Below are 17,901 nucleotides of genomic sequence, written 5' to 3' on the forward strand. Positions count from 1 at the left end.
ACCCCTCACCTTGGCACCTGACCAGTTCTGTTATAATCAAGTAACAAACTTGAGTACCAGCAAAGGGTTACACGAGATTACTCTGTTTGGAAGTACAAAGCAGACAATTCCCAAAGATGCCCAACATCTCAAGATTTAAGAAATCAAAATTCTGCAAGACTATACCAGAAACACTCTGTGCATACAAGATGAAAGCCTTGCAGCTCCAGGCATCTGGAGTTTTTAAGGCTTTTACAGTTCAGGTAGTGCCTCTTGAATGACACCAGTATCTTTCTTCCACCAGTATCTTTCTTCCAGAGTCAGCAATAATAAGGGGATTAATACTTACTTTGTTTCAGTGGCTCATCAATGGGAACCTCCATAAACAGCTTATGAAAGTGTGCATTTGCCTTCAGCTAGAATACAAAAAGGCACATGCCCAAAGATAAACGCCTTATTAGATATTTTTAAAATCAAGCAGCCATTCCATTTCCTCTCCTCAATACATTCTCATCTTGCCAAAGCTACCATAATCTCCATTTTTTGCCATATGTCTATTGAGTCTTTACCCTGCTCCACCCAGACTCCAGCACACAGATGAAGGGAACCTATGTCCTTATGCTACATTGAACTATAACATTGCTAAATGAGGGTGCTCTCACAGTAGTTATGCATTTACTAAGTATATATAAATACAAATAGAATCACAGAATCAGTAAGGTTGGAAGGGACCTCTGGAGATCATCTAGTCCAGCCTCCCTGCTCAAGCAGGGTCACCTAGCGCGTGGTAGACAGGGTTGCATCCAGGCAGGCCTTGAAGATCTCCAGAGAAGGAGACTCCACAACCTCTCTGGGCAACCTGTGCTAGTGCTCTGTCACTCTCACAGGGAAGAAATTCCCCCTCACGGTCAGGTGGAACTTCCTGTGCTTCAGTTTCTGCCCATTGCCTCTTGTCCTGTCACACGGGACAACTGAAAAGAGTTTGTCCCCGTCCCCTTGACACCCTCCCTTCAGGTACTTGTACACATTGATAAGATCCCCCCTCAGTCTTCTCTTCCCCAGGCTGAAGAGGCCCAGCTAAATAAATCCTCTGCACTACCTGATTTGAGACACGTTTTTTCCTCTCAATCTTGGAGTCGTTCTTGATGTCCATTGTCATGGGTGGACTATCTGTACTGTTCTTTGTCCTGAGGAGGGGAGGGAAGGGGAAAAAATCCATATAACATGTTTGATCTGATTTTATTAGTCTTGGTGGTTATCAATAGCACATGCATTTCCATGAAGCATATGAATTCTTCAGCAACTCTTATCTGATTCATCAAGGATTACACTAGCACTCAAAAGGAATACATCTAAGTGGTAAACCACAGCAGCCTTCACAGAAGGTCTATTTTAAAAGGAATATTCTAAACTTCTACTTGGAATCAGGGAGGAATCAAGTTCAAGACATTTCTACAACTTAATTATCACAGATCTTAAATCCAAGGCTTTTTTGGAGAATGCATAAAATATTGTTTCTTTAATAGCACAGTAATGAAAGTAAGATAGAAGTAGTAGAGTGCAAGGTAATGCACTCAAAACTATGAACTTCTACTACAAAATGGGATCTCATTTGAAGACAGAGAAGTGCAACAGAGAAGTGGCATAGGCGCACAAGTCAGATGACTGCTGTGAACCAGTAATATAAGGAAATCATTAAGATAACCACAATTCTGGGGGCAAAGTTCCCAGTACCCGAAGAGGAATTGTAAGTGCCAGTTATATAAGAAGTTGTATTTGTACAGCTTTGGCCATTCGTACTGTGCAGAGGGAGGGAGGAGGAAAACAAAAAAACACAAGAACTCTAAAGTAGAACAAGTACACAAAGTCTGAGAATGGCTGAGAAAGTGGATTTTGTTTGTTTTTATACAGGAGAAAGTCAGTGTGCCTTGTTTAGCATAACAAAAATTGAGGTGGGATAACACTGCCTCAGAAATCAGGTGGAAAAGATTATCCTTGAGAGCTCACATTTATAGCAGAGACAAAAGGGCTACAAAATAAGCTAACTCTTTCAGAGGTGTTCAGATACAGACTGGGAAGAGCAGAAGAGAGAACAAAACAAAGACCTCACTGAATGGCATGGAGAACATGTGCTGTGAAGTGCTAAGGTAGGATGGAGAGAGAAAGGTACTACAAAATACTTAGTCTCCATCTCTGCACCTTATCCCCCATGGTACATCTTCCTTAGTTTTCTAGACTTGAAATGGTCAGGGCTTCCAAAAGTAAAAGGGGAAAGGGGGAGCCCAAGGGCTGTTGAGATGAGCTAAACTGAGGAAAGAGACCACACAGTAGGACTCATTTAGATGGCAGGGAGACTGGCATCATTTCTCTGGTGGCCCCTCATGGAAGAGAACTCCAGCATGCGTGTGTGCACTCCCTGTGTAACATTTAGGTCAAACTTAAATTATAGACAGCCTTACAAAACGAAACTATGTCAACTCCTCTTCAGCAGGATCAATTAATTCTATGATAAAGATGAGACTGGAAGGAGGATTTACTAAAAAGGTAGTCTCATACTTCTTCAAAGGGTATTTCATGAAGTTAAGTAACATTTCATAAATATCAGCCTCACAACTGAAACCAAAATAGCAGGTTGACTATTAACTTCTGCATTAGTTGCTCAGTGAAACGTATGCAAGTTTTGCATCCAAGTTCTTAAGGCAGAAGTTTAATGCTAATCTGGTTTGTTTTAGAAGACTTTCAAGTGCACTCCAATTCTACAACATGTGAAGAATGTCCATTTTTGCACAGATGATTGTAATCATCTGATGCAATACACACTGCAAAAAAGCATCAGTGTCTCAGTTAAAGAATCCAGAATTAAGATTCATGTCTTTACTGTGCACAATCACTAATCCAGGGATACAGTGCTCCAGAAACAGCCCAGGAGTCAAACTGCAGCTCAGTTTGACTGCCTCTCAGGCTTTAATGGCTGCAAAAAGGAAGTAACCAGCAATGATGCCGATCAGTGCAACATATGTTTCCCTAGTACAGGGGAGCAAAACCCCACTCAAAACTCCAGATTCTCACTATTCTGACTGCTTGGGGTGGATGATATGACAGCCATTGGAAGGGGGCTCTGATCTCTGCTTGCACACTTGCACAACTTCATTTGGGCTACTACACACAGCTACCAGCTCAACTGGGATGATGGCAGCTGACAAAGCTTGCTTCTCAACTTTTGAATGGGCTGTAATCATTTCGATTATCTAACAATCAGAAAGTTGACATTACCTAGCAACGCCAACTTTTTTCCGGTCATCAAGATACTCCATTTCACTGGAAGGGGTTTGCAGCAATATAGTTGGTGATTTTCCTGTCTTTCTTTTTTCATCTGATCCATTTTCTCCATCTGAACTGCAGAATAAAAAACAAAATAGATAACAACGTGTTTTTCAGGATTTATACCAATGTCAAAAGCTACTTCAACTTGTTGATGACATAGAACATATTAATGAACAAAATTATGACATTCTGTTAACACTAAGACACCAAAAAGTTTGCATCCACTGACTTGACAGTATTACACATCTGAGCAACCACTCAGATAAGCTCCTGTACTGAAATTCTAGCAATAAAGAGATTAAAACCTGAAATACAGCCACAAATATTCCAACACTCTTAACATTTGTAGCTTTAATTTCTGTTCCAATAGGAATGATTTTTTCCTAAATGAGACTGTGTTCAGTACTCAACCTGATGACAAAGGGAAATTAATTTGATTGGCAAGCTGGCAAAAAGACATTACAGGACCTAGCACTTAACAAAGTATTTGTGGCTGTGTGTTATAAGACGAGCCTGGGGAAAGTTCTCTGAGCAGAATCTTTTCATTCTGAATCAGTGGGTCCTATTTTGTCCCTTGGTTACATAAATCTTCCACGAGAGCCAACCTGTAGCATTTTCTTGATGAAGGGTCCTCTCAAAGCAACAGAAGTACTGGGTTTAGCTTACAAAAACAGCATTGCCCCTTCACAGTGAATTGCCTCTTCACAGTGTGTACCCCACCTTAGAAATACACGCTAAGAAACTAGAGTCTAAGGGCTAAGAGATATGCCATCAAGAGTCTTCTCCTGGCTTCCCTTTTCATCAGTTTCTAATGCAATATTATGTCAGAAAATGTCAGAAGTTTTCAGAAAATTTAAGGGGAAAAAAAGCTGTCATTAAAAACAGGGTTTCAAGAATAGCAGTGCTTCAAATAAAGTATGATACAGACACACACCCCTTACTTTGGGAGGCTAAAGCCCTAGAAAGATACAGGTAGCTTACTAGTATTGAAGAAGGAAGTGAAGCTATGTTGTCAGGTAACTTAATGCCTGGCTGGAATGACCCCATGTACAAAAGTTTTCATTATACTGTTTTACATTATGAATACACAATATACAGACATTGCAGTTTCACAGCAACAACACAGCCACTGCTATCACGCAAAAGTGTGTCATGATACTAAAAAGTTTATTTTCTTATGAGGACAGAAGTTTTGTTGACAGAAGTTCCCAGATTGATTTAATCTCCATTTTCTTTTAGGAAGGGCATTAAAAAAAAAAAAAATACCAACCACCACCAAAAAACACGTAATGAGACCTAATGAGATCTGCCATCTCCTACCTGGCAGCCAAACCAGAATTTATGTTACAGAACACAAGTGATGAGTGTTTGCCTTACTGATGCTTGGATTTTCTCCCTAAGGGTCGTACGTTTACCTAGAGCAGCCACTGCCCTACCTAACACTCTCCCACCCCCTCGACACTCCCACCGGAGAGGGACCGAATCCGCACTTTGGGCACGCATGAAACGGTTACAGCACTCATAAATGCAATGGGGAAAAGCAGCAACCGTTTCCCCATCACCTCATGACTGGATCTGTCCTGCCTGACCACAAGGCAACAGCTTTTATTTTAGCCAGCCTAAACTAGGATTAAGCGGGCAATTCAGAGGTCTAAGCGGAATACAATCTTCCACCTGGAAAAATCCAAACGAACCCAAAGTTTTACCCGGTCTGAAATTTTAAGCAGAGAGAACTGCCCGGCCACGGCACGTGCTCCTAGCCGCGCGTGCTCTCGCCCTCCGTCCGCTTCCCGCGGGGAAAGCCTCCGGCTTCGAGGGAGGCGAGGGACACCCGAGACGAGCCCGCCTGGAGCCCCTCGCCGCCGCCGGCTCTCCCGCCGCCGCAGCGGCTCGCGTCAAGCCCACGCCTCCGCACCGCGGCTTCGGCTTCCGAGCTCGCACGACGATCCTGCGCTCACCGAGCTAGAGGCGCCTCAGGAGCTTGGGGCAGGCCTTGCACGCAACAACCCTCGGCAGGTTCAGCGAGCCTCCGTCGCGTTTCCTCCTGGCTTGCCTTGAATCGCGACCCCGACCCAGGATCCGGCTGGCTAACCGCAGCGGCACGAGCGGCTCTGCACAGGGAGCAGGAGGGCGGCCGGCGCCCGGGGGCGCGAGCAAGCGGAGCTTTCAGAGCCGCGCGGAGCTTCACCAGGATCCAGCGCTTCGAGAGCGGCCACAAAAGCCTGGGTGTGCTGCCGTCTTCTGCGTTCATAGAGTCGCCAGCTGGATGTTTTGTTACTCTCTCAAACGCTTCATCGCTTACTACTCATATTTCTCCTGCCCCCCTCAATCAACTCCCTTATTTTGCAGTTAAGCTCGTGGGACTGTTCTGTCTGCTGCTGAGCTCCTCACCTTCTCCATCAGCCATCACTATCTCCAAATCTGTCTTGACTTATTCCCTCCAGCTGCTTTCAGTTTGATTACAATGCTTATAACTAATTTTTCTGAACTTTGATTAGTTTACAAGGATATGATCCCATAGTAAGTACAAGCCTTAGAAATTTAATTTAAAATATTCCCTATAACAACCTTTATTTTGGAGAATAGACAGCTTTCCTCTTTTTTATTTCAGCATTTATTTGAATAGCAGTACTGCCATTGAGCAGCAGCACTGAACACAATATACGTTAAATTTAATTCTAGACTATTAAAATTATTTTTTTCTTTTCTTTTTCTAATCACTAATTAAAATTAAATCTGGATGCCAAAACACTATGCGAATAAAGCAAGGCTCTCAGCATGTTAGTCCTGCTGCCCGTGGTAGGCGAAGAGCAGAGGTCTCCCAAGCTTCTCATGGTCACCAGGATCCTCTGTGGCAGCTGAGATGCCCCTTGGCATGGGGAGAGCACCCAGACATCTCAAGAGTGAGGAGACAAACATATGCTACTGGCACTACCAGCCAGCTATGTCCCTACTAGCCAACGCGGGCTTGCTATGTCTATCCTTCATCCCACCTCCCATACACCCACCACCTCACTTAATGAAAAACCATGTAAGGATTTGTCCTTATGCTTCTGATAATTGTAGCTTCACATAGCAGCTAAATCCCTAGCAGCTATCTTTAAACTAGCAGAAGAATCTTATTTTAACTGACCTTCTGGGGCAGCACTGATGGCAGGTATGACCTAAAATCCACGGAATTATCTTTCATCAAGTCTTTAACAAATTAAAACGCTCCTTACATTTTTGTGTGCATGTCACGCCCCATAAATGTTTTGTAAAAGCAGCAGCAAAGTCAGAAATCCGTGAAAAAAAAAAAAAAAAAAAAAAAGGAGGAGGGGAAAAAAGTCAAGATCAAAGGACACTTAAAGTGATGCTTATTACAGCTGTTAATATTTCCGTAGAAGTGAACCATATTTGCAAAATCCAGGGCAAAGCAAACAAACTTTGAAGCATTATGGCTTTATTGATACGAAAATACACATTTTTTATATTTAAGATGTATTCTGTATTCAGTACTGCTACTAAATACCAGTACTGCTATTCAAATAAATGCTGAAATAAAAGTTGTCCATTCTCCAAAATAAAGGTTGTCATAGGGAATATTTTAAATTAAATTTAAGGCTTGTACTTACTATGGGATCATATCCTTGTAAACTAAGCAAAGGTCAAAAAAAGTTATAAGCCTCGTAGGCAAACTTCCTGTAAAAATGTATACATTTTTTAAATATACACCAATAACTAACCCGAGTAATTTAAGTCACAGCAAAAGGAAAGTGCAAAGAAATACAGTAACCACAGCAGTGGAGTAAATTTCCTTCCAATGAAGTGTTCAGAGAAGAATTATTAGAAAATGCATTTTAAGAGACAGTGGTAACTGATCTCTTCTGACTTGCATAATTTCTATAAAACACAAAAGCTTTGTGAGAGACATGTAAATCAAGTTCTTTGTACTGCAGAAAGTTTTCTGAACTTCAAATGACTTTTTTGTTTGGAACTCATCTTCTCTAGAACCTGGAAAATTCAGAATTCCTGTGAAAACTATGCTTAAAGTGTCACATTAATTCACTGGGGATTTTTCAAGGAAAAAAAAAGTCATTAGGATTCTAAAATTATTTTCTTCTTCCCTTCAAAACTGGTTTGAATGAGAAGCATTGAAGAGAAATAATGCAAAAGATGCGCTTATGGACCACAGTTTGAAAAGTAACCCTTAATGAAATAACATCTGTATTTTAAGACCTCAGTAGTCTTACCAGCATAAATACTTCTCAGGCACATGTAAGAGAAAGACCTACAAAACTGTAGAATGGTAACTGTCTAATCCACCACCACATACACCTTTTTACAAAGCATCCTCAGACCTGTCACGAGGAATATCAAGGAGACCAAGCAGCTCGGGCAACAGCTTTAAAAGAAGTTCAAAAGCCACAAAGAGCTGCATCAAGCTAGTCCCCCAGCCAACAGATTGCACATCAGCTACGTAGGAGGAAAAAGGTGCCTTGACACATCACAGATGTCAGTAATGACTTCAGTTGTTTCCAAAACCACAGGCACACCAATATTTTCTTAATGTTTGACAGGAATCAGTACTGCTGCAACATTCACTCTGAGGATGGGCCACATATGTATGGGATACCTTGTATCATAGATACTTTGGAAGCTCTGTTTCCTGTATAAAAGAGATTAAACAGGGTAAGAGATTAATTTTGCAACAGCAGCAATTAGACAGCTGTGGAGAAGGAGCAGAATGAAGAGGGCTATCCAAGCAGCATGCTTCAAGCAGAAATGGCTGTAGGTGGGTAAAAGGAGATATGCTTGAAAGGATAAGAGCCCAAGGTTGCCTTATCTTTCCCTAAAGGAGCAACCAGAAACAGCTACCCCAGCCTTCACTTTGCTAGGTTAAATGCATACTGCTGTCTTTTGGTCTTCTTCCAGAAGACAAGTGCCCCCATTCCACTAACCCTTTTTTCTACCCCACTCCAGTGGGGATGGATCTTTCTTGGGGACATACGTATCCAAAACTGTGCTTTTTCCAAAGACCTTGTAGTCATTACCTAATCCAGTTGCATTGCCTCATCCCATACCTTTCCCGCCCTGGGCAGACTTCTCCTGTTGTCCTTTTCACAGCAAATCAGAATGGTCTCTGTACTGGATAAGCTAACAACAGTGCTGAAGTCAAGCGTTCAGATGTCCAAGATGTCCCTGCAAAGTCTCATCACTCAGAGGGCAAGACGCCCAGACTAGCCATACTCCAGTGCTGTGGCACAAGGCACTGTTTACGTGAGAAAATAGATCTCCTATGTTTGAGGCATGTTTTAATCTTCTTCTAAGACCAAGTACCATTTTTACTGAGCAATCCAAAGGCCAAACACTAATAGTCACTGAGACTCCAATACTATCAAAACAGACAGAAAATGAACTACAAGGTAAACTGATCACAAACAAAACAAAACTGCTTACCAGCTGCTATAATAGGCTTTCCAGACAGCCATCATCTACCCCCACATAATACATTTGGTATTTCTCTAATGTAATATGCTCAGTATGTTGTTTGTTTCACCAGCCTTAAGTATACCCTAAATGAAACAGCTGACTCTGGGAGTACAGCATTTGCTTTTGAAGTACTTTGTACGAGAGAGAGAGCCTACAGATGTGTTTGTGCCTGAGATGAAGGGGAGCAACAAGGCATTACTGAGGGAGCAGAGGTGGAAAGCTCTGCACGAGCGAAAGGGTTGGTTCATCAGAATGAACAGGTACGAACTAAACTGGGTTAAGTACAACATGTCAGAAACTGGAAACACAGAAACTAGATAACTCAAGTTGTTCTTGGAAAAGGCTAACTCTTCTCACGAGAAAGCAGTCAAACACAGCACAGTGGAGGTAAAGTTATACAGTGGTATGTTAATTAAATATTATATGCCTGTGGATGGGTACACATGGATATATGCTGCCAGCTACTCTATGCATTTCTACAGTGAAACAGGTCTCTGGACACAGGTGGAATTAAGATAGCATCTGGCATTGAAAGAGCATCCAGCCTGTTAGAGTGTTTTGCTTATTGTGGATCTTACTTTATAGATCAGAGACAGTAATTAATTTCAGAAATATTCACTATGTTCTATTTCACAGCTATCTCTAAGAAACAATTACTTATACGAGAGTAGTTTCAGATGTCTGTTTCTATATCCTTATTAAAAGGATAATGTAATTTTTGAGTTAATATGGAACAAATCCTCCAGTATTGTTAAAGATTAAAGTATCAGCTTTAAGTTCAGTAGACATTTCACATAATAACCAGGTCAAGTTTCACACCACCCTACCACTTAGACATCAGCGAGATCACTGTGACACTGCAGACGTCATTAGCAAGCATGTAAATTCTCTGCTCTAAATACCATCTATTATTAACTGCCTGTATTCCCTGTCTAATCAAAACCAGACTGCTATCAAGTTCCACAGGAAAAAAAAAAAAAGCAGAAGAATTCCCAGTGCTCTGAAATACGAGAGTCTATAACAAGATATTTTATTAACAATATAACAGGAACGCCAGTCATCAACTCTCTTGTCTTTTCAGGAGTTTCCATTCCAGATACCCGCTTCAAAGAGCTAAAGTCCTTTCAAATATATCTTTTCACCCAACCCCACAAGACTCCCATGATGCAGTTTCCATGGGAGTCTCAGCAGGATGTTCAACAGTTGTTTATCTAAACAAAGGCATGGCCAAATCCAGCACGGAACACTACACAGATCTACTTGATAGACACACTTCTGAAAGCATTTGAAGCAAAAGATCTTAAGGGAAGAACACCTCTTCCTATCTGCTTTGGACTGGAGCACATGCTCTTTTCATTCTCCAGTTGGAAGCTCTCAGGTGGAAAGATTTCTCTACTCACTGGTTCTAATCCAACTTGTTCTCTAAAATGGAAAGACAAAAGACAGGCTCACGGTGCCTACTGAAGAGCAAATGGCAACCTTACATTAGGCCACATTTTTATCTTTAACTTTCAGAGGTGACAGAAAAAGAGGAAAAGAAAGAAGCATTCATGAGCTACAATTTCTTCGCAGTGCAGAAGAGAGGCAAAAGCACCTAAATCTTGGGGCTACCAATTATTCATACTAAATTAAAGGGGGAAAAAAAACCTGCAACCATATACAACCCATGTGCTCTGTCTGGCTCCTGAGGGATCTAACCCAATACAGAAGTTAGGGCTGCTACATAACTCAGAAACAACAAATTTCTCCCAGGAACAACAGAAGCATCTTTACAAGTGAGGCCCAATCACCACAGCATAAGCAGATAAATTTGGCCTTGCAGTCAGAAGCTGTATCTCTGCTCTTTGGAGGAATAGCTGTACAGCAACATGCCTCAACATGGTGTAATGCATATTGGCCGAGAGAGAGAAGCTCAGACACCAGCAATTATATGAACTATTGCTATAAGGATGAAGAACACTAAGAGATTTGGAGCAATCCTACACACACATTTATTCCTTCCTACACTGCTGAAGAAAAATAAAATTATAAACTGAGGTTGCTACGGATTACTTGATCATAAGCTTCTCCTTTTATGGCACTTTTAGAAACAATGACTCAACATGCTGTATACAAAGTATTTTAAATCGATGTAATAGTGGAAAAAAAATCTTTTAGGTTCTACAATCAGGACATCCACAAAAAGAAGAAAAGATTATGGTTTGATCATATAGCACTTTCTTTGACAAATGATATCAACAGTAGATCACCCACAGTCACTAGATTCCTGTGCTTAAAAAGGCAACTCTCCTTGTCACCCTTCCCCCTCTCTCCAAGCCCCAGGGCTATTAGGGCAAAGCAAATTTCAGACAGGTATTTCATGGGATGTCTGACTACAACTTTTTTTTGTAGGTTCCCCAGCTAGAACAGCGCACAACAAGGCCTAACGTACAACGCTGAGATGAAAGCAAACAGATTAGCTGTGTCCATCTACCCAGTTTCACTCCACCTTCCATCAAAGATGGAAAGTGATCAACACGAAGCAACTATTGCAGGCTCCCTGCTCCCCAAGGGTCTGGCAATGTTGAATTTCCTATAAGTATCTTTATAACCTACCCTTTTTCCTACATCCACGTCTACGCTTTCATAGAAATGATCAGGGCAACCTGCATAATCTAATACAAAAGATACTATTTCACAGTAGGAAATCTTAATTTCCAACAATGGTTCTAAGCAGTGTTTTCCATAACAACTCCTTTGATTGGGACATTGCCTATGAAGTATTTTTCTTCTATAGTCCTGAAGACAAACATTCTTACTAAAATCAGATGTGACACACGGTGTTCAGATCCCTACTAGTGTCACTTTGCCTTTCTGTTTTCTGTGTCCCGGAGCATGAGTCCAAACGTTCCACAAGCTTCCTTCTCCAATACGAAGACTTCCACTGCTTCCACTGCCACATGCTGTCTTCCACAGCAACACCCACTCCCTTCTATGCTGGCAATAACACATTTGCACATATTACAAGTGGGCAAGAATGAGTATATATACCATTTTGCTACACAATAGCCTTTTGTACTAGTGTTCCTTCTGTCCCAGGACAAGGCCAGACAAGCCTAAATAGCTCTTCCAGAGCAGATATTAACTACAAAATTACCATCAAGATGCCTTAGCTTAGTTGGTCCATCTTTCTATAAACTACCTAAACTAGAAGGGAAGAAAAAACAAACAAAAACTTAATACAGTCTTTTCTTACTGTTGTTGAGAAAAGCTAGTAAGAGGGAGGGAAGCAGAAGGTAGCCACCAACAGATGGACTGATAGGGCACTTAGTATTAAAGGCTTCCAAAGCCACCCTCCAAAGGCAGTTGAAACTGTACTTTAAGGATGAGAAAGGATGTCAGGCTCAACACAGCCCAATTTCTCAGAAAAGGAAAAAGGACTGTATCATTTTACCAAGGTAGCTAACTGTAGTATTTTGTCTGCCACTATTGCACATCACTCCCAAGCTTTGCATTTCTTCTAGTGCAGCATTCCCAGAGGGCTAAAACCTTGCTGAAGTGCCTACCAGAACAGATGTTTAGAAAAGGCACATTTCAGCGTGAGAGATCTTCTTGGTGACCTTGGGAACTATCGCTTCATAGTAAAGTAACCAGAAGTGCTCCTCCTCCTATGCACAGAGGAGGAAAGCTTCACCCTGCCTCTATATCCCTTATCCTGCTGAGGTTCTCTGCTGCCTGACTACCTGTAAAACATTTTCACTTTATTTTGTACCACTCTTTCTGAAAGCGTATTAATCTTCCTCACTTTAGTGTCATATTTTTCAAGGGTGGAGGTACAAGCCGGTCAATGTCAGGTAAAAGTTTGTTAAAGGAAGTGAGTACTTTAAATAAAGCGCTATAGCTCAGTTCCAAGGGGATTAGAAGAGGTAACTGCATTTTCCCTTGTACGTATACTACAGCGCCCGGTTCTTCCTTTTACTTAAGTGTCTCATCTCTCAGTGCTTCATCACTGTAACAACCATCCCAGCGTGAAACGGCACACTAACCTATTTTACAAGCTCTATATAGTGGGCTGTCTGGGAGCAGTTGCCTGCAAACTCCTGGAATCTTCCCTGACCTTTCCATTTTCTAAAATAAAGAACAGACATTTAAAATTTTTGTTTAAGTCTCTCTGCAGGAAAACAGTAAGAATCCTCTGTTATTTTGGATAGCTCAGAAAGTTTCTCGATGAAGTTACGCCCAAGGAAGAGAGGAGAACCGCAGACAGCTTGTCTTGCCATCTACCTATTATCTTCAGGGAAAGAATTTGCTGTGGCCTGACAATATTTGAGAAGACCTCTGGCAAACAGCTGGATCCAGACTGCTACCTAGAGATTCTGTTTTAAGTACATACCAAAAGAATCCCAAACCATCTTTAAAGATTGATAGACCAAATAAAAGATCTCTGGTATAACAGTAACACTGGTCTAAACAGGTCAACCTGTTCTGCATGTTCTGGCTGAAGGGCCTGACTTCTCCTACGGTCACAAAGGAAATTAGGCTAGAGAAAGCTCTACGTGGGATACAGCGGATGCGATACTACAACTAGTTTAATGCCTTAGGAAGTTTGCTTCTTTTTTCCTAGTCTGGCTGAGGTTAAATGAGTGTATTCTTTCTGATTAATCACTGCAATATATATGGACTTTGCAGCCGCTTGCATAGCATTAAGATCACAAGTCCCAACCATGTGTATCACTAGATAAGGACTGAACTCTTCTAACCGCAATTTCAATTTTATGGAGACGACAGGAACAAAAAATTCACTATGTTTGTGCATCACCTGTCAAATATCATCAATGAATCCCACTGCCCAAAGCTTACAGGTAAAGAATACTATGTTGTCAACAAGCAACTATCTCTGCAACTAAATAGTAAAGGCAATACATGTGGAGCATTTCGGGTTAATCAGTGCTTAGCCAGACTCAGGTTAGCCTCTGTACCTCAGCACAGAGGCACTGAGGTACTAAAGAAGTCTGTTCAGACTCACAAGATATGCATTTATGTATTAAAACACACATACAACTACTGAAAAGCCTGCTTTTATAACTTAAGCACACATATGCAAAATAAGAATAACAGCAAACAAAAAAAAAGGAGCAACTAAAGACCATCATCATGAACAAATGGAGGTCATCCAGCTTAGAAACCTCTCTCCTGTCACATCTCAAGCTTAAGCGTTTCACTTTGCAATCCTAACCTTATTTTCAGGTCATGTATTATAATTACCACACACAAAAAAAAAAAAAAAAAAAAAAAAAAAGAAAGAAAAGAAGAAGAAGAAGGGAAGAACTAAAAAGGAAAGTTAAAAAACATGACCTCAAGTATGTAAAATTCCTGATCTACCAAAAGTAGATGTATAATGTAGGCATACATCTACATCTTCTTTCACCCTGTTTCCCCCCACCAAGTAAAAACAGCAGAAGTTTGGCTGTTGGAAAGGAGTTAACCTGGGTGAGTGCCGAATTACAGGCAGCTGCCCATATTACGAGTTGTACAGTAACTCTGAATCAGTTATAAGTAGCCTCCACTTACCTTTCTGCATTTTGCATTCATCTCAAGCAATCATTTAGAACAAAAGTTAGTGAGCTGCAATCATGCAAAGGTGAAACAGTCATTTTTAACCTCATAACTGTTTATCAATTGATGAATTAACACCAGCTGTTGCAGCATTATACGTCAGAGAAACACAAGCCTTAAAAATTGCATTCTCTCTACTCCCTGGAGAGTATCATTCACATGTAAGCATTTTCTAGTGCTTTCAGAAGCACATTTTTCTCAATATGTAAGTTTTACTCTCTCTCTCTCTATATATATATATATATATTTTACAGATTAAACCCCAGCTTCATGATTTCTTGAAGTTATACTCTGTACTTGGATACTACCTTATGCTGTAAGAGGACAAAGTGCCCCTTAATGTTAGCAACATCTTACCAGTGAGCTTCTTAACAAATCACATGGCATACTGTAGCCAAGTATGTTGCCTAAATACAGACAGATTTAATGGTTTTAGGCCCAGGAAGTCATCTTATGTCATGCAAAAAAACCCAGAACAAACGCTACCCTTCCTCTATTAGTGCTCATCAGGTTGCTGGGGAATTTGCACGCATGCAGGAATGGTAAATGACAGCATTCAGCACAAGGTATGTTGCATAGCAGACAAGATATGAACGAACACATAAAAAATTAATTACCCGATTAACACTTAAGAAATAGTTTCACCTGACGACCAGTCCCACAAAACACCGTTGAAACATGGACTCTATTGCAGTATAGATGGAAGCAAAAAAAAGGCCAGCTCTGAGGTAAACATCCTGAGAAGGAGGCCCACTTCTATGATTTAATTTGTTACAGAGCACACCTAAATTTTTCTCTCCAGCCAGCAGATTGTGTTCACTGGAGTTAAAAAGGGAACACATACAGCAGAGCGGTTCCTGTCAGTGGAATTCAGGACAGGGTACAAATACTAGTGTATACTGCAGACTAAAAGATGCACAGAACGATTCAATCTGTGGAAAACAGAAAATGCCCTACTGACTTCAGCAGAACCAGGCGTGTCTGAGAGGAGTCTGACGCTGTGTAAGAACTGCTTGTTATTAGATTTCTGCCATTCCTCCTTAACATGCTGCATTCTGTTTTCAAGAACTTAGCACCTATTCCACCAGCAGCCCTTGCAGTGGGGCTAACTGTTTCTGAGACAGGCTCAGGACTATCAAAAATGTGCCAAAGAAGGACATCTCCCTTTTGCATCAGAACAGTAAGCATCTTTAAAATATAATGTGACTGTTAACTCCTAGGTCCTGGGCCACATTAGGACACACTGGTCAGGGTACTTCACATAGACAGCGTTCTAGGGACTTCTGATTTTCTTGGGAGAAACATTAAACTGAATGACAAATTTTCAGCCCATCACTATTTTGGGTGTGCACTGTACCTGTGCACATCTTGCAGTTCATGTTATCACTAAGGTTGTACAACTCAAAGTTGTACTGTAAGCATCACAAAGATGATGTTATTAAACGTACCAGAGAAGCCCATTCTTTAATTAATGTGACCATATTTAACTGTTTGTATACAAGTTTCCAAGATCCCTGCAAATAATCTCCTCCTTTCAAACGCTCCTCTAACCTAACCCCCACTTAGAACTTAAATCCTTCAGAACTGCTTATCCCTCATGGAGGCTGTTGTGGTAACAGAAGCACACAGAGCTATAAAATTCATCTCTAAAGCGAGCATACAGTTAAGCATGCCTGAATTTCAAGCAGTATAGATAACTATGCACACATAAACAAATCCCCTGGGCACTGGAAAGCGCTGTAAGGTTCCACGAGCCTCTAAACTCTGCCAGCATTTCTTTCAAGTAGAGGTCAGCATGAGCTCTTCTGGTTGCACATTGTTTCTTGGCAATACACAAAGGGGATGGAAAAACAAACCCACAAAACCTTACTTACTTATGAACTAAAACAAACAATAATAATAAAAAAAATCCCCAAACTCAACCTTTGGGGGGGGGGGGCTAATTTGCCAGTTCAGTTCCAGCTCTGAACCAAACCCAAGATTCTGTCACTGCTCTTCAGCTGAATTACCCCCCTATAATTTTACTTCAGTCACACCAAAATTACTCAACTTCTGAGGCTAACTCGCAGTCACAACACTTTTTCAGAAGGATCCACTTGTCACTTAAAACGGGGTTTGACAAGCGAATTCCAACTTTTCTCCTCTATCCTTAAAGGCTTAAAAAAACATCTAGGACAAGGCATTTCAACACTCTCCCCTAGCCGAGTATTTTTGTCCTCGTGCTGCACACTTTGCAGCCCCCAGCACAGCACCTGTGTTTTACTGGAAGGGCAAAACTGAGGGCTGAAGAGGAGAGTAACGGCGACGAGCCTTCTGCCCTGTATCACGGCGGCGAGGAAGGACCGAAACACTTCGACGAGCGCAGACGAAGCGGAGGTTCAGCTAGTTCGGGCGCCCACGCTGCCTCTGCCGTTAGGCTTCTGACAGCCCGTCTCGGGCTCGCGACTCCTGGCCAGCCCCGCTCTCGGGAGCGGATCTCACCTACCTGAAGAGCTTCATCAGACTGCCGGGCACAGCCGTGCGGGGCACCAGGACCCAAGGCCCGAAGCCGGCAGGCTCTGGGGCAGCTCGCGGAGTTAGTGCCTCGTTTATAACCTGAAGTCACCGATCGCTGGCCTCCGTGAGCGCACTTAGAAGGAACTCCGCTTCCTAGCGCTATCCAGCGAGCAAGTTCCTCCCGGCCGCAGCCTTCACGGCCACGCACACTTCGGAAACGCACCTGCCTGGGGGCCGGCGACACGACAGCTCGGGAGACACCACTCCCACGCGCGCTGCCTGCCCAGCGGGGCGCTTTTCCGCCATGGCCGCGGCGGGCGAGCGCCGCAGCCGGGCCGGGCCGGGCCCTCGCCGCGGGGCGCCGGCGCGTCCAGCCCCTCGGCGTGCGCCGCCGCCGCTCCGCGGGTCCGCGCCGCTCCGCGCCGCTCCGCGGGGCCCGCCCGCGCCGCGCCGACTCCGCGAACTTCCCGCGGCGCCTGCGGCCCCGCCCGGCCGCGGCCGCGGCCCCGGCGCGGCTCCCCGCGGAAACTTCCCGCTGCGGGCACGGCGCGGCACTCACGGCAGCGCGGCGCCCCGCTGCTCCCGCCGCCCCGCGGCCCGCGCCGCCTCCGCCTCGCAGCGCGGCTCGCCCGTGAGCACCATGGGCCCCGCTCCGCCCGCCGCCGCCGCGCTCTGCCGCCCCGCCCCGCCGGGGAAGCCTGAGGCCGGCCCGATACGCGGCGGGACCGGCCGAGGCCACGGGCGGTGTTTCCGCCCCCGGCGGGTTCCCCGCCCTCGGTGTCACCGCCCGTCGAGCAGGGACACCGGGGCGCGGCGCAGCCTCCCGCCGGCGGCAGCCCGCGGTGCAAGTCCGGAGGAGTGAGTGCCTAGAAAAAATCCATTACCTGATTCATAGCTGAGAATTAATTCCCGTTTCACCCGGGAAACGCTGTGTATTTCCACAGAGCACCCTCGAAAGGTGGACTCCATGGCAGTACAGACAAAAGCTTAAAGAAAGCCAACCCTGAGGTATACCTGTAAGACCAAGCTAAAAAA

At 43.3% G+C, this 17,901-nt stretch overlaps 1 protein-coding gene across 6 annotated transcripts in view; it reads right to left on the reverse strand.

Annotated features, from left to right (window-relative positions):
- Window positions 1-17,501, reverse strand: part of GRAMD2B (GRAM domain containing 2B) — a 32,760-nt gene extending 15,259 nt beyond the window's left edge. For 3 of the 6 annotated variants that reach the window (XM_062599288.1, XM_062599289.1, XM_062599287.1), the window contains exons 1-4: window positions 17,090-17,179; window positions 3,253-3,375; window positions 1,079-1,166; window positions 329-395 (exon numbers count right to left, since the gene is read on the reverse strand). In XM_062599288.1, the coding sequence (XP_062455272.1) occupies window positions 329-395; window positions 1,079-1,166; window positions 3,253-3,375; window positions 17,090-17,172 (361 nt within the window). In that variant the 5' untranslated portion in view covers window positions 17,173-17,179. Of the gene's footprint in view, window positions 1-328; window positions 396-1,078; window positions 1,167-3,252; window positions 3,376-5,261; window positions 5,428-16,855; window positions 16,912-17,089; window positions 17,180-17,425 lie in introns of those variants that run through there. The other 3 variants (XM_062599291.1, XM_062599293.1, XM_062599292.1) reach the window with 3 other exon arrangements.
- Window positions 17,502-17,901: the final 400 nt, after the last annotated feature.

The sequence above is a fragment of the Rhea pennata genome, chromosome Z (genome assembly GCF_028389875.1).
Source record: "Rhea pennata isolate bPtePen1 chromosome Z, bPtePen1.pri, whole genome shotgun sequence".
NCBI classification, from domain to species: domain Eukaryota; kingdom Metazoa; phylum Chordata; class Aves; order Rheiformes; family Rheidae; genus Rhea; species Rhea pennata.